This window comes from Schistosoma mansoni, chromosome 1 (assembly GCF_000237925.1).
Source record: "Schistosoma mansoni strain Puerto Rico chromosome 1, complete genome".
NCBI lineage: Eukaryota > Metazoa > Platyhelminthes > Trematoda > Strigeidida > Schistosomatidae > Schistosoma > Schistosoma mansoni.
In genome coordinates this window covers 63,136,431-63,158,652 of record NC_031495.1, presented here as the reverse complement: position 1 = coordinate 63,158,652, position 22,222 = coordinate 63,136,431, and the positions used below count along the sequence as shown (strand labels likewise).

At 36.5% G+C, this 22,222-nt stretch overlaps 2 protein-coding genes and 1 non-coding gene across 4 annotated transcripts in view; 1 reads left to right on the top strand and 2 right to left on the bottom strand.

The window, feature by feature from the left end:
- Smp_151600 (putative neuronal calcium sensor) overlaps window positions 1-1,711 on the bottom strand; it is a gene marked incomplete at its 3' end in the record, with an annotated part of 22,051 nt that extends 20,340 nt beyond the window's left edge. Inside the window, exon 1 of the mRNA XM_018795157.1 lies at window positions 1,260-1,711. Within this exon, the coding sequence (XP_018649497.1) occupies window positions 1,260-1,370 (111 nt within the window). The 5' untranslated portion in view covers window positions 1,371-1,711. The remainder of the gene's footprint in view (window positions 1-1,259) is intronic.
- Smp_tRNA_01024_Pseudo_TTG.1.1 lies at window positions 307-377 on the top strand. The gene has a single exon. It is a non-coding gene (tRNA).
- Window positions 1,712-6,915: 5,204 nt separating the features above from the next.
- On the bottom strand, window positions 6,916-20,676 carry Smp_055340.1 (putative lin-9; the record flags this gene model as incomplete). 2 transcript variants are annotated; one of them, XM_018795155.1, is made up of 12 exons in its annotated part: window positions 20,638-20,676; window positions 20,556-20,602; window positions 20,373-20,519; window positions 20,185-20,342; window positions 19,861-20,154; window positions 17,959-18,199; window positions 16,633-16,995; window positions 15,694-15,774; window positions 15,518-15,643; window positions 11,999-12,103; window positions 9,331-9,497; window positions 6,916-7,390 (listed from the first exon to the last, which is right to left on the bottom strand). In XM_018795155.1, exons 1-12 carry the CDS (start codon window positions 20,657-20,659, stop codon window positions 7,276-7,278), a joined length of 1,866 nt encoding a protein of 621 aa, XP_018649495.1. In that variant the 5' UTR covers window positions 20,660-20,676. The 2 variants fall into 2 exon arrangements, with proteins under 2 accessions (XP_018649495.1, XP_018649496.1); XM_018795156.1 differs by having other exon boundaries at window positions 7,276-7,390; window positions 19,861-20,342.
- Between the last annotated feature and the right edge of the window lie 1,546 nt (window positions 20,677-22,222).

Here is a 22,222-nt window from a genome sequence, read left to right as displayed (position 1 = left end):
TTAGTATGTTTCATAGTTGAAATCTGAGGAGTCCCATAAAAGGACGAAACGGCCGTCCAGTGTTTCCAGGTTTTCCATGGTGATCTAGCTTGAATTGACTCACGCTTTCAACTATGAAACATACTAAATCTCCACAAAACCCCTTCTGATAATTAACATAAATATTTTCCTAGAATCGTATTCACAGACAGTTTATTATCAGTCAATTAAACAGTGAATGATCAATCGGGAAATATACAAAATCACAAATTATAAATATTGTTATCAATACAAAATGTTGATTGAACAAGCAAGTGGCTATCAGGACTCAGTAGCTGAGTGGATAACGCAATGGCGTTTGAAGCGAATGGTACTGGGTTCGAGACCCAGAGTGAATATCAACTCTGAGATGCAGGTACATCCAGCTGACGAGTCCCAAATAGGATGAAACGCGCGTCAAACTGGATTCTATTGCTATCCACTATCCATCTTTGCTTATAATGTTTGTGAAATAAGGCTATATCAAGGCAATACGCACAGTATGCATATATGACCAATAAGAGACTGACCAGTTGCAATGCTAAAGATCACTGGGAAGATTCAAACAAACAATACTAAATGAATTTAAATAATACAATGATTCTAATACACAATATATAGCATAAAATTTACCATCATATATAATAGACTCGATAAAAGTTTTCGGGATACTTAGAATCTGAGACTATTTTCAATTATATAGTTGAAATCATGAGTCAATTGAAGCTAGACCACCATGGTAAACCTAGAAGCACTGGACGGCCATTTCGTCCTAATGTGGGACTCCTGAGTAGTGCGCATCCACGATCCCGCCTTGCGAGATTTGAACCTAGGATCAATCAGTCTCGCGCGTGGGCGCTTAACCAAGTGACCACTGAGCCGGAATTCCAACGGTATTAATGTCTAACTTCAACCAATCCACGAAATTGAACAACCATTCACCAATATCTTCAGTGATTTGATATCTCTCAACAGACCTGGTTGAACTCCACTGGCTACAGCTTCTCACTAGAACTCCAGGAAATACCTCATGGAGTCCACAATAGGATGAAACGGCCATCCAGTGCTTCCAGGTTTTCCATGATAGTCTAACTTCAATTGACTCATGATCTCAATTATATATAAAACTACTATAATCTCTATAAAACCCCATTCCAATCATTTCAATTACATAATACATTATAATAGTATAGAATATTTGGTATATATATGTATATATAATAATGAAATAAGCAACTTACAATAAAACCTTTATACCATTTTTTAATTTGGGCTTCTGTAAAATGTGTTTTAGTTGATAGTTTTTTTAATTCAGTTTTACTAATCCTTTTATTTGAATGAATACCACCCATTGATTAATATGTATCTATGTATAATTGAGGTATATAACCTTCTTTAAAACAATCCTCCTTCTTCCTTCTATTCTTCTTTTCTTTTTGTTTGTTTTTTTTTTACTTTTTTGATTAATTAAATTCCTGGTAATGATAATGCAAAAAAATGTGTTCAAGTATCCATGGAAACATTGATCATCAATATGGTTAAAGTTCCTTCGAGATATGCACTCCTAATTATTGTCACTACTACGACTACGACTAGGACTAAGACTAGGACTACTATCAATACTACTGTTATCACAACTGTTTAAAGAATTAAGTAGTATATTTATTTGTATAATATAACAATGATCAAATTGAAAAAAGGATTTTCTCTTCTATGAATCTTAATCTTCTTTTTTTTGGCCGTAATAAGTAATTTATTATTTCGTCCAAATAGATTTGGATAGGTTAGGATACAAGGTCAATTGTGCACATATACATACAGTATTTCTGTCCATTCGTCACTGTTCTATATCCAATATGAGTGAGATATAAAGGATTTACGTTTCCTGATAGGTTATTTTCTATTTCAGACGCCAGGTCAGTTGTATGATGTACCATATATATATGACTGAACACAAATATTTCAAACCTACGCTGTATTTTAGTTGTACAACTAATCAATTTTATTGCCTTACTGTAAATGTGTCAGTTTGTGCCAATGTGTGGGTGGCCATCTTCACACGGGTGTCCACGTGACCTTGAATCTAATTCAAGGTTAAAATATCCCTTCTTATATTATTAATACTATTATTATTATTATTATTATTATTATTATTATTAGTAGTAGTAGTAGTAGTAGTAGTAATAGTAGTAGTAGTATCAAACCCACATATTTGTTATGTTGATAGACAGGAGTTATTCATTAATTATTTTCATATTGTAGCTCTTTAATAAATGGCAAGTAAATTATATGTGAAGGAGACTAAAATATTTCCCATATGCACCATTGATTTGGAATCAGGGTTTTCCAACTCCCCTAAGTAGACTTACTGTGTCCACCAACCCGGTTAAAGCGCCGAACATTCGTTTTTGTCCTCTCAATTTCGTAAACAACATCTTGGTGCGAGAAGGTAATGAGTACGACTTCCCTGGCAGAGGGCTATATACGCGTGACCATATGAGAGCATTTCAAGAGGAAGGGTGGCCACTTCGCATTCTCGGCCGTACCAGGGCATTTGGGGGCTAAAAATGCTATGTAATTGAAGGGGGTCTTGTGAAGATTAATTGGGATTTTCCCGAAAGTTTTGGGGATCTTCTAGAGATCTGGGGAAATGTTTGGGGTTTTGGCGTCATCTCCTCAAACAATTCGATAACGGTTTCCCCAAAACGGATGAAATTTTCATAAGTTAATTATTTTTGAAAAATGTAAACTATTGGTTACTAACTATTAGGTAGTCAAACGTAACTCACATACTACCAAAAATTGAAAGTCAGGAGTTCGATGCCACTTAACTACATAGATTAGCACTGCTAAAGAATTACGTACTAAGATGGAGTGGTTATTCATTTCTGTTTGATTTTTTCGCTAAAATCAACGATCCCACCAGGGGTATAACCTATGACCTTTAGGTCTAATGATGAACGATTTATAAAAACTGGATTGAAATCCAACATCCCACAACTGTACTTTCAATTATTTTGTGCTAGGGCACGATGTTTACCCAATACTATTGATGATAGCTGTTTTGTTAGCAAAGTGTATGAACTCTATCAAGTACAAATTATCAGAAGAATTCTAAGAACATTTCTAAGTTTGTCACTAGTGGTCTGAAAACCATAGTTTACTTGTGAAGAGTTTGTTGAAATTAATCTAATTCTCATAAACGCTGGGTTAATTTAGATGTGAAAAGACCCATACAGAAGGGCCTTGACAAACAAAATTTTACATACCCTGTTACTTTCATCTAGTTAGATATTTAAACTTGATGTACATTGTAATGATTTATCCATTTAAAAACTGCATTTCTTAGAAGGGGGTTTTGTGGAGATTTTAGTAATTTTATATTGTTGAGATCATGAGTCAAATGAAGTTAGACCACCACAGAAAACCTGAAAGCACTGGACGGCCGTTTCGTCCTATTGTGGCACTTCTCAGAAGTGCGCATCCACGATCCCGCCTCGCGAGATTTGAACCCAGGACCTATCAGTCTCACGCGCAAGCGCTTAACCACTAGACCACTGAACCGGCATCCAACGGTGTTAATGTCTAACTTCAACCAATCCACGAAGTTGAGCAACCATTCACCAATATCTTCAGTGAGTTGATATCTCTCAACAGACCTGGTTGAACTGAATTTCTCATGTGATAGAAAATTTCGCAGTTACTTACACCATAGAAGTTGAATGAGGAAATTTCATCATCCTAAAACTTCTCACAGACTAAGGAAAATGCAGATGAAAATATAGATGACATAATAGTCATAGGTAATAAACTTGAAGATGTGAACCGTTTGCTAAAAGAACTCCACAGAAATTAAAACCATAATTCTGTTACATACGAAGAAGTGATTAATAGCCAGCTTCCTTTTCTAGACATACTGATTGCTAGGAGAGACGACGGTTCCATCAAACGTTCTCTATATAAAAGGCCTACATGAACAGGACAATATCTTAAATTCTGTAGTCATTATCCAATATATTACAAATGTGGAATAATAAAGGGCTTCTTCAGTGGGATCATCGTATTTGCACTAGTGATACTGTTGAAGGAGACACGAAGCTGTTAACTGGAACAATAATGACTAACGGTTATTCAATAATATTTATAGACCGTTCGAAAGGTAGCGATACGATGAGATCTAAGACGCGTTTGGCACCCGAAACACGAGTCTACATTACCTTATCATTTAGAGGTGACTCACATAGTCTCATGTTGAAACGAAGACCATCATTAGGACATTTTATGCAGCCCAATTCGTCATTATCAAAAATCGATGTCTGTGTGTCGCCAAAAACCCTATCAGCGTGTAAGCGACTGTATCACATCCCATTGGGTGTGCAAAAACACGTACATAGGGAGGAGCAGTCGTGAGCTACCAGTAAGGCTGGCTGAAAAAGTATTCAAATGGCTACAAAGACAAATGAATTCCAGCGGTCAAATAAGACCACAGGATAGGCTAATATCTTCATCCATTACGAAACATTTGGTTGAGACCAGTTAAAATTGCCTAAGACAGAGTTCGATGGAAAATACTGGTGGGCGGCCTATGCTCCTCTACGAGGGGTAAGTAAAGTCAAAGGTTGACATCAAGTCAGCCTTCTTAATTTTGTACAAATGTTTTCAAGAGCGTATGCTAAAGCTTATTGAAATCCTAGCTATAGAGAAACTGACACCCGATTGTGTGATCAAAAACAATATGTTCCTACTGTTAACCTACCCCAGTAATAGTGATTTATTATCTAACGCGGTTTCTACACTACTTTTGAGTATTTCATTATCTTAGTTTTCGCTTACTTTCTAACTTCTCTAGTTGACCTTTTGTTTTGCATATACAATATCTCAACTAGTATACGTGGTCAGATTGTTCTAAATGCATTACGCAAATATATCACATAACCTTCATCTTTTCATTGCATTAACGAAATTTATCAAAGGGACTAGTTGTTGGAAATGTAGTCAATCTTTAATGTAAGGTTTACCTTAAAGATGTTCGTTTTATAAGTGAATGATAATTTGTCTTAAACGCGATCGTAGGGAGCTACGTATAGACACATGGTTAACAAATAGTCCGCCTAAGATACCCGTTAATTTGCTCAAATGAGATCCAGATACATGTCATTGTTGTTGGTGAAATCGATTTAAGTTTCATAACTGTCCTGTCAATTTTCTGACATTCAGTTTGACCATCTCCCGTTTTCAGACGTAGCTATTGACTTTACTGTTGGTCGATTGAGCCATTAACAAGTCTATGATCTGTTTTGCCATCGTGAGATTTTAGCGTCCTCGGAATTTGTTAGCACTAATTGAAATAAACGAGTGTGTAAATAATAGTAATTGTTTATTAGCAGCTGACTAGTCCTACAAGTGAGCTGAACGTTTGTGATTTCGAACACTAACATTTAGAAGGGAGCATAGAGAAATTGAGTGGGAAATAGTTAGGTTGAAGGAAAGTTTGTAAAACGAAACCTGAGGGACTTAATTATATCTGTGGCATGTTCTGGTACTCTATAAGGGCTATCTGCTCCTCACAGGTAGTAGAAACGACTCAAGAATTAATACTAACTAGTACGAAACATGGATTGCCTTCCTACCGATTCTCCATAATGTCGAATCACTGAGACTAATGAACATACTGAAACTTGGACGATGTAAGTCGATCGGCATCATTTATTTAAACACATAACCATTGGTACAGAGGGGCACCAAAAAGATACGCGCTATACTTCACCATTCGGTTTGTGCGAGGACTGGAATACTGCTCGGTTGTTCAAACCGAAGCAGGCAGATTTCTTAGGTGGACACTGCTCGAACCTTTAACCTAAGGTCTAATCCAAAAGGCATTGGAGCAACATTAGAAGATGCAGCTTCATGGTAGCCGGTGACCAACAATTGGTTCATACGCCATTTGTTCCCTCAGGACTACCAAACCATCCAGCTGAGAGAACAAACCCACATCAAAATCGCCCACCTGAGCTACAAATCTTCTCCACCATCTCAAAACACTTTAGCCTTCAGCTAATTTACGGTTGGCCACTATTCCCAAACAGTCTGAACGGAACATTGAAGTAGGTCCCCCAACTCTAGCTGAAGTTCAAAAGGCTATAGCTAATCTGAAACGAGGAAAAGCAACTGGTCCAGAGGTCTTTAAATATGGCAGTCCAATTTTAGCGATTAGGTTGACTAATATTTTGGCTAAAATCTGGGAGTTGGACGTAATCCCATCCGACTGGTTACAATCTCTGATTGTCCCAATATATAAGAAGGGGTCAAAATCATCCTGTGATAACCATTGACTAACATAGCATCTAAAATATTTGCGTCAATAATTATTAAGCGCCTAACTAAGACTCGTGAACTGCAAACACAAGAAAATCAGGATCGCTTCAGACCTGGTTGTGGCCTGAAAACTGATTACCACGAAGCACAATGCTGACTAGTATTAGCAATGATTGGAAGAAAGGGGCGGCCAAACCAAAACGTTGCATCAGTGCTTGAAGTCACTAACTTCTAGTCTGAACCATGTTGGTAGATGCAGACTACTTGGTTGGGATCCACGTGACTATAGTAACTAAAGGTTGGAGACTCTGTGTGACATGACTCAGAATCGATCACAATGGCGTAGATGCATACACTCTTTATCTTTCCTTAAACCTTGAGATTAAAATTGCTTCATATCTTTCTTCTTGTACTACATGCTTATATACAACCTTTCTTTTATATACTACCACCACCACTAAAAATTAATTACTTCTATGAATCCGGTGTTCATCTTGTTGTACTAATGGGGTATGGCAACTTAGACCGATGAATAAATGTGCCTGGTCATACGTTGTAGCTGACTGACTGAAGAGAACAATTGAACACAATAAATATGTATATATGAAAGAGACAAAGAAAAAAAGGAATATAAATACAATATATATTTTTATACCGAAAATAAAAAAAGAGGAAATATGAGAGCGAGAGAGAGAGAGAATAAATTCATATTTTTAATATAAACATAAACATTTTTTTACTTCACACACACACACCAAAAAAAATAATGCCCAATCAATGAAAACGACAAAAGTATAATGAATAACCCCCCAAAAAACAGATAGAATAATCTTTTTAATACTCTTCGGTTTGTTTGTTACCAGGGGGGAATCAACACAATATACTTCATATCATTGATTTATTCACAAAGAAGAATGATCATTATCATTAATATGATTATGATTATAAATAATGAAAATGATTAGGATGGGTATATAAAAATGAATTTAAATTACTTAATGTACAAAGGCCACTTAATGTATGATGTATAGATATCTCTACACTGTTTTCAAATACACTATTAAAACAAAAAGAAAAGAAAACAACAACAACAGCACAATGTGAGTGAAAACAAAGAAAAGGAAAGAAAAAAGGTAACACTATTCAAAAGATAAACTGCTATTTATAATTCTATTTTATTATAGTTGAAATCATGTGTCAATTGAAGCTAGACCACCACTGAAATCTCCACAAAACTCCTTCTGATCTAATAATCATATGCTCATTAGTGACTGACTTCAAGGGATGTTTCCTTGAGTTCTAGTGCGGAAGCAGTGACCAATGGAAGTCAACCAGGTCTGTTGTAGAGATAACAACTCACTGAAGACAATTGGTAAATGGTTGCTCAAACATCGTGGATTGGTCGAAGTTACACATAAACACCATCGGATACCGGCTCAGTGGTCTATCGGTTAAGTGCTCTGGCGCGAGACTGGTAGGTCCTGGGTTCGAATTTCGCGAGTGCAAGATCGTGAATGCGCACTGCTGAGAAGTGCCACAATAGGACGAAATGGCCATCCAATGCTTCCAGGTTTTCTATGATGGTCTAGCTTCAATTGACTAATGATTTCAACTATGAAAAATACTGAAATCTCCACAAAACGCCTTCTGACCTATTTTATTAGGTTAGATATTAGAACATAACAACGGGTCAGAATCAAGTTCAAGTATTCAGTCTTAATTCAAGTATTCGGCAAAACCGGTAAGTATACATAAACCTGTTATATCCTAGCGAAGATATAATTACGGGTAATTTCCGGGACCAATTAATGGACTATTATTCTATATATATTCTTATTGTTTAACTATTGAGTAACTAGATTGTGTATATCTATATTCATCTTACTACGAGCTTTATTCCGACCTATGGATTATTTTCATACGAATTACTGTCCTTAAATTATACTCAGTTTATTGATTATTGTCTCCCACGTTCACAGCCACATTTCGCTTGATCTTGTACAAATATTATTTTCTATTTTATGAGGTGATGTGTTCTATCTCTCTGGTATATAAACCAAGTATGCTTGAAATAAATGATTCGCATAACAGAAGCTACAATTGGTGTTCTGGACTTAATTGGAAGGGCTAGGCGGACAAGGGACCAATATGGACGCTAGACTGGTCATACTGGTCGAACGTCATTGATATGGCGCAGTGTTAAGATTGGAAAAGTCGTATTTCCATTGGTAAATAATTCACGTGATAAAAAGCCGGACATAAGATTAATAACGAATTAGCATACGTCTTATATTTTTGATTAAGTCATAACAAAAACATTTATTGTTTCAAGTAACTTTTAATTATACATATCTTTAATGGGTTGTTAGATAAAAAAAACGGTAAGTCAGTTGACTGACTGAGGTGGTCTCAGCATGTGTCTAGGATGAGAAACTACTGTCTACCACAATGTACAATCAAGCAGTCTGTTGAAAGGAAGCTAGAGGAACCGTTGTTCAGGGACTTATGCATGATAACCGAACAAGATGGATAATTTGCACAAAATATATTTATTATTATTTATTTATTTAAACACATAAATATTGGTACAAGGAAGCACCAGATACATATGCGCCGCACAAATCTCATTCGATTTGTGTGAGGGCTGTGATACTGCCCAGGTGCCCAAACTGAAGCTATTCTAGGAAGTTGGAGGTAGTTGAAAGGAAACATTGGTTAACTAAGGTTTACTGATAGTTGGGATTTATAAGAAAGCCATACCTCCAATCTTGAGGGGACTAGTGCTCCCTGTTGGATGCAAACCTCGGTTACTAAATCTCATAGTCTCAGACATCCCCACAGTTATTCGGGCTGCGATGGTTTCTTGAAAGAAGATTGGGTTATTTAGACTTGTTCTATAGAACTAGATCAGAACTAAGGACTAAACAAACATGACAGCACTCAGTGGTTAATCCATATAAATATTCATTGTTTACTTTACACATATTTAAAACTTACTGAACATTACTAGAATGAATACTCGATTTTAATTCATGTAAAGATTCTTGTATGCTAGAACAATCATATGTGGATTCTTCATGTTCACTTAATGAACGAATTTGTACAAGTAAACTGACAAGTTTTGTAATTAGATCAACTGTTTTCAAATTTCGGAATTTTTGAGCCTATAAACAAAAGAAAGTAAGCATATGAAAACATCGATTTCATTCCATAAAACACTAAATGTCTAAGGAAACCCATCAGAACTTCAGGCGGCCTGTTCAAGCATCTGGGCTACCAGTTCCTGTCATCTAGATATTTCAACAAGTTATCTAATTTCGTTTGTTTTAATACATCATTATGCCTATTAATCGCATAACGTATTCAGGTGCGTTTCTGAAAAGTGTAAGACCTTTCGCTGTAAAGGTTACAGAAGGTGCAATCAGATATATCGTGGTTGCTGGCAATGTGCAGCGAGAAGAATGTACATTATCCAGATGTCGATTGACTGGGCTGCTAACTTCTAACTGGCGATCACTCAATAATTATCGTCAGGAAGGACGAAGAAGTAAGGAACGGAAACTTGTTGAAGTACTTTATGCTGAGAATTCTATATTGTACCAAAAATATAATATTGAATAAAGCTAATAATAATAATAATAAACAGACAGGTGAATATATTGATCTTTTTAAAGTAGAATTGAATAGTGCACAGCAGTGGAATACAGCATACGCACTTTTTCCTATTTGAAACTCGCCAGCTGGATGTACCTACAACCACCTAGTGTCAATGTCTATACCGGGACTCGAACCCAGTACCTTTCACTTCCAAAGCCCAACGCATTATTTACTGAGCTTGTTCAACAGGGATGAATTTTAAATCATTTGTAAGAGTTGTTTGGATCTCCTAGTTCATGTTAAGAACTGTAACTGATCTATCTTTTTTTGGCATATGTGCACTCTGGGCGGATTTCTTATTACTTAATGGTAGTATCGATGGGATCTTCACAGGATACACATATGTCAAAAAGAGATAGATCAGTTGCAGTCCTTAGCATGAACAGGAAGATTTAAACAAAACTTACACATGAATATAAGAACTGTTTTATGAATCAATGAAAATGCTGAAAAACTAATCTCTACCCTAATGAATGCGGTTGACTTGATTTTGTTTCAGAAGTACCATTTAAAAGTCTGCCATCAAAAAAGGCTATGATTAAAAAGAACTTTCAACACATTAAAAATCTTTAGTAGTAAGATTTTATTAATTACCATTACTTTACTACCACACCTCTCTCTCTCTTCTTACATCTTTACAGGACAGACTCTAATTTGATAAATAACTTAGAAATCATAAAGTTGTGGGGAATTTTATTTATGATCATGAAGCTTTTAACATCCAAATTTTACTACAAATTGGCATCTATGTTTTTCATATTCAGGCATTACAAATATAGATGCTAATATAACATTTTTTGACAAGTCACTCCAACAGTTTAATGATCAGTAAGTAACAATTCAGGTCGTACAAGAATACAGTAATTAAAACACGATGACTGAACAGGTATCAGCAGGCGAAATTAAACTGAATAAATTGTCCGAAAGCTGATTGATCCAAATTAATTAGTTTGCGGAACTTTATTTTACTGTTTAAACAACTAAACTTCTAACCATTAGGTTGTACAAACAGAATGTATCTGGCAGTGAGATCCAGAATGCGAGGTTTCGCCCTAATTTTTGAACTCGTCAGATGCACGTGCCTGGATCTCAGGGGTGTTTACAATCCATTTATTTCGTAAAAAAAAACTTGTGAACAGCGGCGATTTCAAGAGAATCTCAGAAGGATGCGCATATAGTAAACAAGAAAGATCATGATTTAGCCAAGGATATCTCAAAGCTTGTCAAACGATAATAATAATAACAATAATAATAATACAAACTATAGGTTGCATACCCTCCCAACCTTGGCTTAAACATTAAATAGGAATAATATATTTGTAAACTATTCGCTCTAATTTAGACGAAAGTTCTTATATACTTGGCTTAAACAGTTGGATAATATTTTTATCTGCTCATTTATTTAAACAAAAAAACATTAGCACGAAGGAGAACCAAAATATACATACACCACACAGTAAAAATGGGATCGTGAAGAGATAAATTATTGCTAGCCTTCACACAAAAACTCTGAGGCTGAAAGTCCATTACTGAATTAATCGAAAATTAAAATAAAACATAATACTGTTAGACTATTCTACTAATGACTACTATTTATCCACAGTTTAAACTACCGCGATTTCAATAATCTCAACCAAAGAGTATCTGAAGCCTGATTTTTAGAGATACTCCGAATTCTTTCTATAAATACCGACGTACATTTTGTTATGGATCCATAAAAGGATTCCTAACTGTTGAGGGTTAGTTCAGAGAATTACCGCGGGTGAGGGGAGAAAAGTACCTATTTCTATGGTGCTTGGTGCCATTATTGAGCATAGTTTCCGAATGGTGTAACTAAGTAAACAATTAACAGCATGACACTTTTTGTTCGTTAGCAACCGTTTTTTACCTATGGATAAGAAAATCCTGACAACGTAAGAGAACATTTTGATAAGATGAAAAAAATGTTTTTTTAAGTCTACTAATGAGATAATTATGAAAAAAAGAAGCTTTAACTTAAATGACTGACCTGCATACTCTTTATTCGTGTGACGATTTCATAGGCATCTTCATCACAACGCTGTTTAAAATCAGCTGCTTGTTCTAACGGTGCTACACCATGTTCTTGAGCGATCTGTAAACAGGAATACAAACAATTATTGAATATAATGCACTATGTGTTGTCCAGATTGGTCATAGTGAGAACTACTATGATCTTATTAGAGTAGTAACAACAATACATACAATAAGTCATTAATATAGTATACACTGAAAGGTTAAAATGTCAGTTGCTTTCACATAGTATCCTAGTAGTTGAAGTTCGTTTTTCTGTTATGAGAATTAATGAAACTGCTTGACTGTACAAATCGAACGAAGTAGGTTGTTATAATTTGTATTTTTGCTGCTATATAAACGACCCAGCGATTCCTATTGCTTAGTATTCTTATACGATGACACTCGACAAGACCCCAAAATCAGAACACGTTGAACAGGAATGAAATTGTATTCAAAATAATAATGGTATGTGAACAGCAATCAGCAATCAATAGTTTAAATAATGTTCATATATTTATAGTATATGCATAAGAAGCTTATAGATTTTTCTGCAATAATATGCCCGGGCTGATCGGTTTAAAATTAACCAATCAGCGCGCAGCAACACCATCATGCATAAAACATGCTTAATCCAATCTATATCCCACTAACATAGGTGAAACAGCATCCATGTCCACCTCGTTAGTTTACTATCTGTTACGATGACACACTATTTTGTAACTGAAAACATTTTCAAAACTGTACATAGGAAAGGTCGATCAAAGGTGAGTGCAATTACCAATCGAAATAAACTGTCGGAGCAAAGTAAACTAAAAAATATGTTGGTGAACTCATATGCATTCACTTCGTTGCACAGGCCAGTGTCTACCTGGACTCAGTAGTTAAGCGGATAGTGCAATGGCGTTTGAAGTTAACGGTACTGGGTTCGAGTCCCGGAGTGAACATCAACTCCAAAATGCACGTAGATCCAGTTGACGAGTCCAACATAGGGTGAAAAACCCGTCCTGGGCTTCATTGCTAGCCACCACCCCATTTATGCTTATTATGTTGATGAATCTTTAAATTCTGTATACACTATTGTGACTACAGAAAATGAAAGAATAAACTCGACTCCACTGTAAATATGTGACAAAGCATCTACTCAAAGAGGCTAGTGAAATTAAATAGTTTTGAATTCATGATCTAGTAGTTGGAAGCTGGGTGCATAAACCGAGCCGGGCCACATGTCTAACTACTGAAAGTATGTGAAGCACACACGTCTAGGAATTAGCTCGAGGGGATGAAGTTACAAATTATCGCATTGGTATGACTGGGAAGGCGGAAATTAGAGGAACATCATTATTAAATATAACAGGCAAGATACCAACGTATACAGAAAGCAGCTATCTATGTGCTGTTCCATAATAACTGCTATTAAGAGGATTTTTCGAGCTGATATAAACAGAAAATTAATGCAACAGTTTGCAATTCAGAATGAATATCACTTCATGGATGGATGAGATTTTCAGAAACTTCAATATTCGATTTAACAAAGCTCCCTAGTAAGCTATCTCAATGACCTTGAAGCAGCTTATAACCTATTTCACGTTTTCAAAGAACTCACAATATTCAGTACCTTAGTCAGTCAGATATGAGGTTGTTATTCCAAAAGATATTGCAAGTATATCTATGTAGTCACCCAGAGTCAAAGACAGTAAGAGTGTGGAACCGTTAAAGTTGTTAAAACCCACAGTCTAACACCATGAGAGAAAATCAAGAGGACAAGTAACAGAGAGAAGATTTACTTAAATACAATGGAAAGTTAAACATGAGAAGTATTGTTCAAGAGAAACGGATGAGAATGAAGGTTTTGGCCTATGGCATACAACAGCTGAGACTATAGATTATGGTCAGAGGGGCTGACAACAACAAGAAATCTGCACTTGCTGACATATCTCACATCAGAGGTCAGTGACTTCATGAATTAATATTACGTTTTGGTGTGGATGACACTTAACGTTTTTTCCAACAAATCTTATACCAGCTATCCTCGCATAACGTGGTGAGGAATGATAAGGCATATATAAAACATGTTTCAACCACCTAGATCAATTAAGATTTACAGCCTTAACAATTACCTAGCTATTTTTACCTGAGAAAATAGAATTAACCTTGTCAGTAATCATTTAGTGGTTCCATCATGTACAAGTAATCCTTTGAAAACGACCGACTACTCACTCGTACCCTTATAGGTCATAATTTACAGCTGTAGATCAATATAGAATGGAAAGCCGTGTAGCCTACTCCACTACCTAGCTACTGTTATTCACCTATTAACGAAACAATCATTTATATACATATCATATTGGCATTTGATTGGTCATCGAATATCACATATAACAAATAGTGGGAGTACAAACGGATTTCACACGGATTATGCAATCACATGTTTTATTGAGTAAATATCACAATACATGAATAAAAACAAATGTTGGGTGTCATACTAGATGAACATCACACAAATGTGTCACTGACTTTGAGTTTTACCTCATCCTAACACAGTCAGTCAGTCAGACAATGTAGAACTTCGTACGTACGTACATCAGTTCGAGCTGCCATACCACATTAGCACACACATGAAGTTGTCGATTTAAATCCCATAGTGGTAGAAGTAGTAAGAGTATAAGCATTATGTGAAAGATTAGGGTTTGAAGATGTTATTGAAGGAGTATAATACAGTGAAATAAATTTGGAAGGAGAAAAAGGATAGGGACATGAAGAATTCAGAAGATTAGAATTTGGTAGAACACAAAGAGTGGATGCACCTTTGCCATTGCAAACGATTTTGAGCCATGTCATTCAAGGTGTCTAACTATCGATTGCTATCATCTCGCGAATCCCAACCAGGTAGTCTATATCTACCAACACGGCTCAGTCCAATTGTCAGTGACTTCATGGATTTGTGCCACGTTTTGGTCTGGCCGCCCCTAGCTTTCTTCCAACCTACTCCTACACCATCCTAACATAAATAAGATGGATATCTCGCATACAACATATGTAGTAGAAGTTGGCAAGAGCCAGTCAGTGTAGGACCAGGCACACATATGTATCGGTCCAAGTTGCCATACCTCGTTAGTACAACTAAATGAACACCGAATTCATAGAAGTAGTTAATTTAGTGGTGGTAATATATAAAAGAAAGGTTGTATATAAGGACATAGTAAAGGAAGAAAGAAAGATATGAAGCAATCTCAAGGTTTAAGGGAAGACAAAGAGTACATGCACCTACGCCATTGTGATCGATTCTGAGCCATGTCACCAACCATGTCTCCAACCATTGGGTTTCGATAGTCACGCGGACTCCAAACAAGTAGTCTGCAAGAGTCAGACGAAGTTTGTATCTGTCCAGAGTATTCATTAGTTATCAGTCTATTAGATTTGCTTACACACTCCAAGTATTAATCTTTTTTTTAAAAAAGTACAACTCATAAAATGTATTAAACAATAAACTTACTTCATTTGCATATTGTAATACATGTACTAAATATTGATTTAATTCCTTATTCAAACGTTCTAAATGCATAACCAAGGTAAGATATGTATGTTGAAATTCTAAAGATAATTCAGCTTTATTGGAAATCTATAATTTTAAAAACATGTAATGTTGAAAAGAATAAATTCACGACAAACTTTTCGTTCTGCTTCATCATTTAAATCTTGTAGTTCATCAACACACCGTTTCTTAACTTCTAGAATTTTAGATAATTTTGTCTACAGGGAAAAAGAAACCAATGAGAAGTGAAAATAATTTCATTACTGTTGTTAATAGGGAAATAGATCAAAGTGTAATGATAGAATATTGAATTTTGATCAAAATTGTAGTTGAAATGACTGCTACATACAGATTAATTTAACTTAAACTGAATGTAACTCAGATACATGTTTACAGATAGTGATACTACCCGATCCCCCAAAATAAAATGGATAAACACGAGAATGAACAGTATTATTTACGTTAACAAGGATCAACTAACAAGGAATATTGAAGTTAGGTGTTAATATGTGACTGTGCTAGCTAAGGCGATTGGAGCATATGGTAAAGGTGACTGACTAATCATCAGCTTACCTCAATTAGAGGTGTAATGGGTTCTAAAAAACCACACATTGACATCAATAAATATCACTAAAGTACAAGATTAGTGACTTTTGGCAAGAGGCTGTAGAAAAGCCTAAAACGATTTTAGAAAAGTTCTAAGCACCAGAAATCTAAAGTTTGCCGACAATTTCGATATGAATGTAACCCTAGGAGAAAAACGACTTATGGTTACTGATAGGATGAACGAAAATTGATCCCAAATGTTGGAAATTAATTTACTGGAGAGAGACCTACAAAACTGATTCCCTGTCATCGCTTACGACATTCATGTATATAAGCATGTTACTTCATTAGGAAAAAAACTATTCTTTTGGTTAATTTTTAGGGGCTTGAGTACGTAATTTGGCCTCGTGAGCGGCCATTAATCAGCATTTCACTCATTTATTTGAACAATCCAAAAATTCGTTTAAACCAAAGTTATGTGCCATATTGCGGCTCGTCAAGAATCACTGCCTAGGAAGAAATTTACTTACCACCATGACTAAAAATTTCATTGGATATCCTCCATATATATCGGCCTCATTGAGCAGTAAGCGACCACCTGAAGATTCATTCAATGATAGTGCAGCACTTCCCATTGATGCAGCAACGTCACCGCTGCTAATTGCAGGAAGTTTTAACGGAGTTGACAAGAGATCATTATTAGTGGTAGAGGTGGTGGTCATGAAATTTGAAGTCCTCGTCGACGGACTACCACTGATAGTTCCACCACTAGCTGCAGCTGCAGCTTCCGACTGACATAAAGGACAGTCATGAACAGCTAAATCACCGGAACCGCCACCACCTTGTCCCATTCCATGTCCAAATTTATGATGATGCATATGATGACGTTTGCCCTATAAAAAAAGACAAATCGAGTTTTCTTGAAATACCGTTAGACACCAGATTACTTGAACTTAAAGGAGTAACAGTCATCCACTGATATGAAATTTTTCTTGATCAGGAAGTCACAAAAAATACATAGTAAAATAAATATAATTTAGAAGTTATTAATCAAAAAGCTATGTTTGGTCTATATCCCGTGCTTATCGACAGACATCACCACAGTCTGTAGCGTCAAGGAAACCCATTTTGTATGTGAGATAGCTCTACATCCGACGTTTTGTAATACTCAGCTAGACAGCACAAACATGATGCCAATAGACCAAGACATTTGCGAATGCCTTTTCAAGCACAAGAATTCATTTATGTTTAAAACTTGAGAAGTCAGTGCAAGTATTGAAAAGAAATGTGTGAAGAAACATACTTATACTTGTCGGTGAATTTTTTGGGTAAGCACACAAATAACATTAAAGGCAAAAGCGTTTGGCTATGCCGAAAAGACGTAGGTAGAAGAAAAGTGACAATAGTTGATAACTGTACACAAATAAACAGACATATTTATACTAACTTGATCCAACAATTTGCCCGACATTTACCTCCTTTCTTTGTGTCCTTGTTCCGTATTTATCGGCGTGTGGTAAAGGAATCAATAAGTACTTGGGCTCAATAAAACTAGACAACTTCTTAAATACTGACGAATTGTAGTGTTATTTTGGACAACATTATGAAAAAAGTACGTCGAGTAGCCAATACTGTCATTGACATTAAAATAACGTGATGTGATAAAAGAGGCTGCAAACTAAGCAGGTCAAATGGTAAGATACACTTGACCACGCCCAAGTCTGATGACCAAGCAAAACTGAGCAAGACAAATTACCACCTGAAGGGAAAATATTCTACCCTGGTGTTTTTGAAATTAATTTTTGTAAACATATGACATTTTACACATTTTTTACAAACACAGACCAATTAATTACCTGTAAAGCAGATTGCGCTAGAAGTCGAGCGGGACTCATGAAGAGATTACGGCTGGCTTTGTGTTGGGTTTTGTATGCAGACAAGGGTATAGTTTCTTGGGGTAAAATACTCAGGACTTCATAGTCAGGTATTGACCGAGTGCCAAGAGCTGGCTTATCGAAAGTGACACGATAGCAATGTCTTAGTGCATCGATAGCATCAACTTTTCCAGTGTACAAACCATCCGTTGGATAGCGAACCCTGAAAATGTGTAGACATTAGACGGTACAACTGTCCGTTTTTGCATAATTAAAGCATGAAATCCCAAAAATCTACACTTAACTACTAAACCTATAATAATACTGGAACTTTAGTAAGCACGTATGGTCTTGATTATTGAGCTTATTATGGTAGAGAGATTTGATGAATCATTTTATCAACGGAGAGAAGTAGTTTTAAAACCTGCAAGTAAGATTAATCAAACCCAATCGGTGTGGCTTAAAATCAAGTTTATGAACCTGTATCTCATAGAGAAGTTAAAATAAAAAAGGTCAAACCTATTAGTCTGTCAGAAATTTAACTTACTGAATTACTGAGTTATGATATGAGTTCTCGTGAGATTATTCACTGATCATATTTACAAAGTGCTCCAATAACGACTAAACAATAATATTTTTAAGGCGAATTCTATTTGATGCTAATCTTTCAACACCTGTATACAAACGGCAATAAACCACTGAAAGTAATCTAATTTATTAAGCTATACTTAGATGAACACCATAAAACAATGAATCAACGTAACTAATAGTGCCGAAATAGGCAGAAAAGTGGTTAAAAGAAATCTGGAGATGTACTGCTACAATCAAGTTACTGGATGAGGCAGTCAAATCTATCAGGATCGAGAAACCCAAGCTATTTTCGACTGACCAACTGAGAATTAACGAAACTCCGGCTAGAAACACGAGTGACTAGGCGAACAGAAGCTACTTTTTGGCGTATAGATAGTTGAGCTACTTTTATAAACATGTAGTACATGGACAAATATGATGACGAACAGTAAATCTGGAGCCAGAAATTTTGCTTAACATGAGTTAAAGTTTCAGATCCGTCTCCCATCATACTTGAGATATAGTCTACTTCTACACTCCCTTGTGATGCACAACGTTTATTCCGCTGGTAACGGATAACCCCCAAATGCCCTGGTACGGCCGAGGGTGAGGAGAGTCAGATATCACGAAATGCTCAGTCACGTATATACAGTTACTACCAGGGAAGTCCTACTCATTGACTTTTCGCGGCAATGGTGTTCTTTACTAAATTAAGAAGACAAAAAGCTAATTTCCGGTGCTTTAACCAGGGTTGGTGGATACAGAGGATCCATCTACGGGAGTTGAAAAACCCTGATTCCAAACCAATGGTGCACATAGGGCTGCATGATCCCGAAGGGAATAAATGACTTACGAATCTATTATTGATCAACGGCTACCGTGGGACTGAATCTCCCAAAGTTGATCCACTGGCTTGGGAATAAGACCTCCAGGTTAAAGGCTCCGGGTACGGCCCCTTAGGCACTCGGAAAGTATCACAGCCCTCACATAAATCAGTGATAACTGTTACCGGCCTCATTGTTATTGTGTGGTGCATATGTATTTGGTGCGCCCTTGTACCAATGCTTGTGTTCAAACAAATAATTAAATAACATACTTGATGACACTATAACCAAACCAGTTGTCTTACATTATAAGTGTGGAGCACGTCCTGGTGGAGGATGCACGTGACTGACAAGTACAGTTCTAGGTAAATAATTGCTGACTTTTGTGCAGTAAACAAACGGAACAACAAAAGAAACTAACTAAGCTTCATACTTGTCATAACATAACCCAGGTAACGAAAACATATTTAAATGAAGTCAAAATCCTTACCTAGCTGTTATCTTGGTCCCTATTATTAAGGGCATTGGGACGTGCATATCGTCCGGGAGATCTCTTAAGAACTCTAGCTGCACTGACCGAGTAGCCTGCAAGGTGCGAATCTTCTCACGCTTTTCATTAAGGGAACGACGTTCTTCGTCGAAGAAAGCTGTAGAGCAACGACGTGGCTTTCCCATCAAACGACGTAATAATGACCAATGGGCACGAGATAAACGGCGGGTTTTGACGTTTGGGAAGCTTTCACGAAGACAAATGCGGAAATCATTTTCGCCTAGTAATAAAGGTCTGGAAAAATAATATGGAGGATTACATTACCTGTCCAAATTGGAGTAGAACCACTCGTAGAACACCCATTTATGTGCCTTAGGTAGCTTCAGAACATTCCGCAGACGGACGGCATTTGTTTGTGCCATTCGCCTTTCAGGATGATGCATTTGTGTACGCCAGGGCATATGCCCAATCATTGATTTATGCTACGAAGTTACATTGGTGATATAACATACCAGTTTAGCAGGCTTTCGCACTTTTGGTGACATTTCTTCTGGTTGTACAGAAGGTCTTGGGGAATGCAGTAATCGGGGTTTGTAGTTTGTTGGAGGCTCGTAATAATCATCACTATAGTACCGGTTTTTCTTCCGAACCCGAGGTGGCTATACTCATGAAGTTGAGGAAAAAGAAACGCTTACATTTTTCCTGTAGGGACTATTGTACTCCTCTCCTTCATCCCCGGAATCTAATAGGTGAAAACTAGTTAATAATCGGACTTACAATTCTGAGCATCCGAGGACATTTTGAATCAAAATGCCGGCGGGCTAACAACAAGGACTGGCGGAAAAAATCCACCCGTACAATATTCAATCAAACTTCGGTAGTGAGAAACTTCGAGGAATAAATAACAAACTTTCTCAGGAACTCGATCGAATTCAATTACTTTAAAATCCAACATATCATCAGTCAAGGAGGTCTGTACCTTTTAATAACAGTAAATCGGAGTGGCAAATACTACCATATATTTAATTGGTAAAATTATTGAACAGAAGTTTCTTTAGTCTTTATTTTGTGTGAGAGGTACAACATACTTGACTATAGTGCAATCGACATCGTGAAAACAAACAGCTAGCCCTAGGGACACTCGCTTTACCTCATGATTTTTGGTTCAGTCCAAGAATGTTCATCATTATTTTACAGTACTGTCCATATAGCCCGTCTCATTACTAGTCTGTTGTAAGCTAACAATAGTCGTTTAGTCCTGTCATTCGGCTTGAGACAGACAGTCTGTGAGCAAATCTACTGCGCAAACAATTCAGAAACATAGTGTTGAAGGAACTAAGGGGGATGAAATCGTTCATGACTATAAAAACTATTCTCATTTAGCTCATATAATTTCAGATAGAATAGAAGAAGCTTTAGATTTCCGGGCCTCCGTGTTTAGTATCAGTGGATCTTTGATGCCTCTAGATAGGAACTTAATTATATTTAACAACAAAAGAAAAATATTATTAAGTTATATTGAGATACTGTCCTTAGTCCCTGAGATTATGAGATGTTTATTTCTTAAAGGACCCTAGGGAATCCGCTTGCACTGGCCAAGCCAGCAGAGAATCGCGGAGTTCGACCACCCATAAATAGTTAAAGGTGTGCTCACAGTTCATTCTACTATGCTTAGTCCCTAAGGTTCATGTTGGGATTGAGCTTAGAATTGGAGCTTTTCAGTCACTTATCTCTAACTACGGATAATGATAATCAAACCCAATGTGGATGATGAATGAAATGGGGGCAAAATCACGCATAGAACTGTTGGTCACAAACTCAGGCCATCTTTGTCGATAATTGGAAGCCTACTCGAGTTGAACGTGGATGGCATGACCAACAAGCTTACATAGTAATCGCGCCTCACAGTTAATACCCAACGTGGATTACTCTTTCATCGTACCCCGTTATTATGTCTACTTTGATATCCGAACAAGCTTTAAATTTTTTGCCTAGCTTCTTTTATCTCAATTTTTATATTCCTCATCAACGTTCCCGTCAACTTATCTTATACATGCGTTGTATCAAATCATCTCTATGCTATTTGAATTTAGCAACTACTTGGACCGTATTTAACATTTCCTTTTGAGCCCACCATATTCTTTATTGCTACGCGTACCAAAACACCCTCGTCCGTTATTAACGTCATAGAAACCTTTACACAAATGGAACTTTGTTTGTCCATATAGTCTATGATACTCATATCCAGGTGACGAAACTACTTCCACTTCGACTCGATCTATTGAAGAAATCTCAATTTCATCTGAGCTCACTTTTGTAGTAAATGTCACTTAAGGTTCAAACTCACTATTAACAGATAATT